Source organism: Wasmannia auropunctata, unplaced genomic scaffold (genome assembly GCF_000956235.1).
Source record: "Wasmannia auropunctata unplaced genomic scaffold, wasmannia.A_1.0 LD273016.1, whole genome shotgun sequence".
Taxonomy (NCBI): Eukaryota; Metazoa; Arthropoda; class Insecta; order Hymenoptera; family Formicidae; genus Wasmannia; species Wasmannia auropunctata.
In genome coordinates this window covers 2,184-9,257 of record NW_012089874.1, presented here as the reverse complement: position 1 = coordinate 9,257, position 7,074 = coordinate 2,184, and the positions used below count along the sequence as shown (strand labels likewise).

The following is a 7,074-nucleotide window of genomic DNA, read 5'->3' as shown; positions in this document are numbered from 1 at the left end:
AACCTGCTGACAAAACTTGACCGCAGACTAGCGACCAGGATCTTATACTGACGGAATCTGATGATAGCAAATTCGTTTAAATTGGCAGCAGAAATCGAGCAGATTTTGCTGTTTTGTTCTAAATATTTAAATTGTGACATCATTGCGGTATTGAAAGATTATTAAAAATGATATTTTTATTTTTTTGCGAGAAACGGATACTAACACATAGCGACAGTTTTGCAAGTACTTAATAGTGATAGCGCAGATTCTACTCAGTTTTTGTCGACAATCTGACAACTCTGCGCTTGAGAGATCTGCTCGATTTTTACTGCCATTTCGCCATCAGATTATATCGCGCAGATTCTATTCTATTCTATCGCTAATCTGCCGTCAGATTATGTCAGCAGACTTATATTTCTAATAACAGTTTGCTGACATTGTTATATGTATTAAACTCTGTGTGCAATATGTTGTCATTCTACGATTAAACATTGATTAATATCATGTTATGTCCAAATTTTGGCTGCGTTCAGTAGAGAAAGCAGCTTTGCAACTGTTGTGAAATTTTTCAACATGATTGGTTCTTACCCTTAGCTCTTCATAGATCTAAATGTATAAATCAATTATACTAACGAATTTTAAAACAGCTGCAAAGCCGCTTTTCCTGTTGAATGCAGTCAATGTCTCTGCAAACTTGGTTTATCTCAGGCTATATGTACATTTTTATTTTTTAACACATATGGAGAAATTATTAATGTATATGTATAATGTAAAAGTAAACAAGTAATATATGTATATTTACGTGACATATTGGTAGTCTCCTTGTTATCATCAGGATCAATGTAGCCTCTCTCCATGAGTTGTATAAGCAAATTCATAAAGTCGTGTCTGACAATTTTATTAGCTTGTCGATATTCCACACTCTTTCGGAACATATTCATATAAAATTTGGTGACATGTCGGTGTGTGAGGGGGATAGAAAAAAAATCCATTATTTGTGGTGCAAACAGAAAAAGTGCAATCCAAATTGGATTCATTACAAACATTTTTTTTCCTTGGATTTTGTATTCGTTATTTGGTTCCTTAATACAATTAGATTCGATTCCAAAAGCCGTTGACATGATTACGTCTATTGAATATCTACAATAAATTAACAGATAATAATTTATAAAAAATTTTAATAATTCTTTTCGAACACCGAATAACACCAAGTGTTGAAAAGTATCATGAGAATAATTTAAACTTATATAAATAAAATAAGATAATTAACATTTGGAACGAAGCATAATACTTCCGGGATAAATAAAATCGAAAGAAGCTTCAAAAAAGATTGTTTCAAAAGTCTGGAAATAACCTTAAATGTCTAAAATAGATAACAAAGTATTTGTACTTTCCTCGATAAAAATTTTGAAAATTATTTATTAAAAATTCCAGTTGACATTAATTATTAAATAAAAATTATTAAAATATGTTGAAATTAAAATATATAATTGAAAAATGTTTAATAATATAATAGTATGTAAAAACTCTCAAAAAGACATTTTTAAAATAAATGAATCAATTTATTTCTAATTTTAATATTTGTAAAGAGGAAGGTAGTATTATTGTCGTCTTATTTATATTTTGTGTTGCATCTATTGTAATATTTATGTTAATAATATAAATCAATAATATAAATTATGAAACTGTTAATGGTTACATTTGTAACAGTATTGTGTAATTGACTCTTATAGACTTAATGTTATAAATAATGTATTACTTGGAATGTTAATTATAAAAATACGGCGAGAATAAGAAAAAAAAACAAGTTGGTAATGTTATAAAAATAGGTTTAAAAAATTGATTTTAATTGAAGAATCGATATATTCTTGACTGAGATTTACGTATAAAGTCTTATATCTTTTATATTTCATTTCTAAAGAAAAACTTTGTTAAATTTTTTTTTCTTATATTGATTTGTATTTGTAATTTGGAATTAAATGTGATCTTGTCAATTATCTTTTCTTTTTTAATAAAATTATACATTAAGAAATCCTTTTTCTTCGTTATCATAATCTGTGAATATGTTTCCATGTTTCCGTCGAACAAGAACAAATGCATAATTTACCTGACTCAAAAATTTTTCAATAAGAGTGATATGCTGTTTATTTCTTTTATTTCTAAAAGGTTTACAGCGACAATATTTATAGTATCAAATTTTATCTTGAAAGTGTTCCTCCTTTTTAAAAAATTTTATTATAACAAAGAAAATTGTTCTTTTTAATAATAACATTTAAAAAATAGTTTACCTTATAAACATGTCTTTCATCTCGACGGAATCTTTCATTTGTGCTTTGCTCTCTAATTGCTTTGCAAATACATTGCCAATCTCCTTCAGAATAGGGAAAATCTGCTTTAGTTTTCCCGAAGTAAAAGTGGGTGTCAACTTAACACGCATATTTCGCCATTTTTTTCCAGGCATAAAAAACAAATTGTTGGACAATGGATCGACCTGTTCGTTGTGATACATTCCACGATCATGGAAACTTCCAAATTCCTTTGTTAGCACCGTTTGAATAAGATCAGGATCAGCGATTATCAAATTTGGTTTAAAAAATATATACATTCCAAAAGCGCGATGTTCCTTATATTTCATGTAAGCATCGTGCAAAAATACGCCTGTTAATGAAAAGTTTTAGTTTAATTACATTTGCAACTTTTTACTTCAAATAGAAGTATGATAAGCAACAATATATGTGAATCATTGTTGATTTCAGAAAAATAGAAATACATTTGAAATAATTTTGTCTTCTCAATATTAGTTGAATATTTAAGTTAATAAGAGACGGTTAATAAAAGAGGGTTATATATAAAATAAATATGCATTTTTCTTGTATATTAATATTAGAAAAGATATAATAAAGATACTCACCTGTTTGCACTTTTCCTGTTACGACAGCTGTTACATTCCCTGTCGGTACCACGGGTTCGACGTAAAAAACACCTCTCTTGCGCCAGAAATTGAATATTACAAACTTATAATAAATATACAGGATGCTCAGGGCAACGATAAAAGCTCCGATTAATTCCGCAAATACCATAGCGAATCTATAATATAAGCACAAACAATTTTCTTGTAAGATGTTAATATTAATTAAGTAGGAAAAATGAGAATTTTACTTTTAAATTTTTTCTTTGCTCCTAAAAGTTGCGCTATAGATGATTTTTGGAGTTACGTTTGCAATTTGTACGCGAGCACGCTTCACAAAGAAAACTTAAAAGGTTTTGCAGAAGGCGATTAAACGTAAGAACAGCACAAGACAATTTTTTGGAAGCAAGTTTTCATACGCAATAATCGTGGCGTGATTATTGCGTATGCCCTACATTAAAGTTTGAATTTAAAGTAGTGTTACGTCCAATTCCCGGGAAATTATTTATCTTTAAAGAAAGGAAAAATCAAAGAGAGCCCCGTTTAGAAACGAGGCTGGATTCAAGAGAAGGAGGGGGATACGGAAGGACGTAACCAGATAGCCTGTCTCGCAAATAGGCGCGGTGGCATATGTGCGAGTCGAAGGCGCTTTAACCGGGCTTGACGGACGAGTCAACGTCCGGAAGGGACGATGTTACTCGATCTCAAGCCAGCGCGATCGTTGGTCCTGTTTCGGTCAAGGAACTTAATCCTTTTGACTCAGGATCGGACCAGTGCGATTTTCTGCAGGGGAGGGGGAAGTGAACGAGGGTGAGGTCGTTTAATGAATTATAAAGAGTTTAAGAATTAATTGATGCGATTAAATTTATTCCTCTTATTGGCGGCTCTCGCGCCTCCGCTTCTTAGAACGCAGGAAGTCTTGAATTCCATCACGTAATAAAATAGTCGCCGCTAATCGACTTCCCGCGTCCGGCGGCTGACTGACACGAAAGAAAAGAAACGTGGAGTCCTCAGGACGTAACAGTAGGATACTGAACCTAAAGGGTGCTAAAATAGGATCGCTCCACATTTGAGTTGCTGCGTGCGCATTTGGACATCTGGTTGTAAGTCGCTATACTTACAACAACTTTAACTAGAGCGAACGATACGATTATGCGATCTTTAGGCTTTTACTAATTTTCACCGAAGAGTGTCCCTTCGCAGGAGCGCGATTTTTATTACAACGCGGTTGCCGGCGACGATCCTACGAAAGACCAATCAAACCCTTTTGTTTGAAGGTCGTCGCTAGACGCGATCTAGCAGCATTGGCGTACATGAACGCCGCGCCAATGACTTAGTTATCGGCGGAAAGCCCATTTCCGCGAATAGAATAGGCCGCGGGAATACCACGTGACTGCGCTCGCAACAATTTGTTAGAGTTATATCGTTAATTATGACGCGTGAAATGTCGTTACTTTCGCTGGCGAAGGTGACATTAACAATTTGTTTTTGCAAGAAAAAATGCGAGGTCAACTAACATTCTTTTCCGAGCTCGCACTTTTAAGCAATAGGGTAAACCCGGTATATACGCCGCGCGAGGATTTACGCCGCAGAAATCAGAAAAAATAGAAGAAGTGAAACTAATTTTCTCGCAACCATTCTGTTACATGACTTTATGTTATATTAGTATTGTGTTGTGATTTCAGTTTTTTACTGTTAATATTTATAAAATTATTATAAGTTGAATTGATTTATTATTGTAATAAGTAGCGCAATCATAAGTTATAATCTATATAATATAAAAAATAAATAATTTGGATTCCTAATATTTTTTTATAATAGTAAACAGTATAAAGTTTTTACTGGCATAGTTCATTTAACTTAAACTTAATAGATAATATCTGATAAATTAAGTTTTTAATAGGTGCGGCATATATATCGGGTTTATCCTATTCTTAATTCTCGTTGTAACGCAGAAATAAATTGCCAATGTTAATTTCTTGAATTTAATTGCAGATTTAAGTTAACAATTTTTATGCGCATTCCGCAACACAATTGCTTCAATAATTTTCTTCGCAATTTCTATACGATAATTAATTTATTCCCAATAAATATATTCTTTAATATTATGTTTAATACTCTAGGAAAAAATAGGCCAATATCGTTTAATCAAGTGATGTTGCCTTATCTAATGTTGACTTATTAACTTATTGGATCTCCGCATCCTGTCTATGCATCCAGAAAATTAGTATTTAACATTTGATGCACATTAATAGAATTATGAAGTGGTGTTTCACCCTGTTGAATTTAATTTTGCCATTGAACTGAAGGCATATTGTCCATTAAATCAACAAGATTATTTCTTAAAAAATGTGTATAAAATTCTTCTGTTACTCTTACTTCAACAGGTCCAAACTAAGATATTGTATCAAAATTATTACTATTGTGTAATTAAAATATTACATGTTATGTTAAAAATTTTATAAAAGTTTGTAACTTATTTTAATAAATTAGAAAATCTAAATAGAATGTTATTTACTATTATGTTATCCATTATGTCGGTTTATAAGTTTATATTAAAATGATGTTAATAGCCTCTTATTTTAAATCTATTTGGATTTTTGTCTATCCAAATATGTGCATTATATGTATTAAATAAACATATATAAGTAAAACATAATTTACACTTACGTATAAAATATTTTTCAGAAAACCGGATTTCTTCTTTCTCCAGTAACCATGTATAAAATGCTAATCTTCATTAATGCCTAATTTTGTGGCAATAAATTCTGCACTTTTGTATGTAAGATTCGCGAGAATTGTCACTTTATAAAAAACCAATTTTATTCAATAAATCTTACAGTAATTTCTTACAGTACTTTATTACTCGCGTGTCACAAGATGTGTATTCTTCTGATGGACGAGATGAACTGCCACTGCAGATAGAGGGTCCTCTATTTATACAAAAAAAAATAGAGATACGGAAGGGATCTAGGGATAGCGAGTCATCGCATGATTCATCATATTGTTATCACATCGAAAAGGAAAGATATTTCCCTTAGTTTCAGAAAAACATGCATTGCGTAGGAGTAGTTATTAGGAACGAAATAAAGTCGAAGATACGAGATAAGATATGAGATACATTTATTATAATTACTGCTGATTCGCAGCGCGGCTGGGGAACGACTGCCGACGGCTCACAGATTTCAAACGATCGTGTCGTTTGAATCTTGAAAATAAGAAAATACAAATAAGGTCAAAGTGGCCGAATATTGCCAAGCACGAATGACATTTGTGATAAGCACGTATGTCGATCGTGATATATATTTCCCTACAATTGTTATCTTAAAATATCTTAAAACGTACATACATGTCGTTCTAAAGTAAAGGAAATGCTTTTTAATATTCTAATGCTTTTTCTTATTTTAATCGAAAAAGAAAGGAAACAATAAACATATTTTTTGTTATCATCAAGTAGATAAATCACATGTGGTCATATGTATAATAATGCAATAGAGTAGAAGAGACCAAATTCTTTCTTAAAAATTAACTTTATTAAATAACTAAATGAATTACCAGCTCGTATTATAAACAATAGTCAGGATAAGAGGCCAAAGATGAGTGAAATATAGGTGTCAGTTAATATAACTATGTGATTTTACATACTCAAGCTTCAACGAACTGAGCCGTTATTATCGGATTTAACGCAGCATTTGATTGAAACAGAACCGTATCATTACTCTGTTAAATAATTTAATGAGTGCTGATGCTTACTTGCATCTTTTAATAAATCACTCTCTTCCCCCCTTTGTGACTCCAAATAAGTGCTAACTTGTATCTATAGGATCTTCTCTCCTCGAATTTGTAAAGAATTTATTGTGAAAAAATATCACCTCATGTTCTCAGCCAGGAATTGAACCCGGATCTTCACGTTTACCGGACGGATGTCCTACCTTTAGACTACCGAAGCATGTGATAACATTTCTTGCAATAAGAACTATCTAACACGTTCTCAGACCGCGTAAACTTAAATAACTATTCCCCTAACGCATTATAGGCGTTTTAATAAATTAATTAACTGACACCTACCCGGGAAAAAAAGTTCCACATATAATTATATGCAAAATATGTCCATATATGTTTTTTTCCTTTGTAAAATTATTCTTTAATACAAAATTGATAATAATAAGAAGGAAACATAAAAA

General features: G+C 31.6%; 1 protein-coding gene across 1 annotated transcript; it reads right to left on the bottom strand.

Annotated features, from left to right (window-relative positions):
* Positions 1-455: 455 nt before the first annotated feature.
* LOC105462005 (cytochrome P450 6k1-like) lies at positions 456-5,798 on the bottom strand. Its single transcript, XM_011708526.1, has 5 exons — positions 5,561-5,798; positions 2,894-3,069; positions 2,271-2,640; positions 785-1,122; positions 456-460 (listed from the first exon to the last, which is right to left on the bottom strand). Exons 2-5 carry the CDS (start codon positions 3,060-3,062, stop codon positions 456-458), a joined length of 882 nt encoding a protein of 293 aa, XP_011706828.1. The 5' UTR covers positions 3,063-3,069; positions 5,561-5,798.
* Positions 5,799-7,074: the final 1,276 nt, after the last annotated feature.

What these genes read in the sequence shown, in the direction of transcription:
- LOC105462005 (XM_011708526.1), bottom strand. Translation starts at nt 3,062, where the DNA reads ATGGTATTTGCGGAATTAATCGGAGCTTTTATCGTTGCCCTGAGCATC. An exon ending in AACAGGAAAAGTGCAAACAG is followed by an intron (nt 2,641 to 2,893) that starts GTGAGTATCTTT and finishes TTTCATTAACAG; the next exon opens with GCGTATTTTTGCACGATGCT. An exon ending in ATGAAAGACATGTTTATAAG is followed by an intron (nt 1,123 to 2,270) that starts GTAAACTATTTT and finishes AATTTATTGTAG; the next exon opens with ATATTCAATAGACGTAATCA.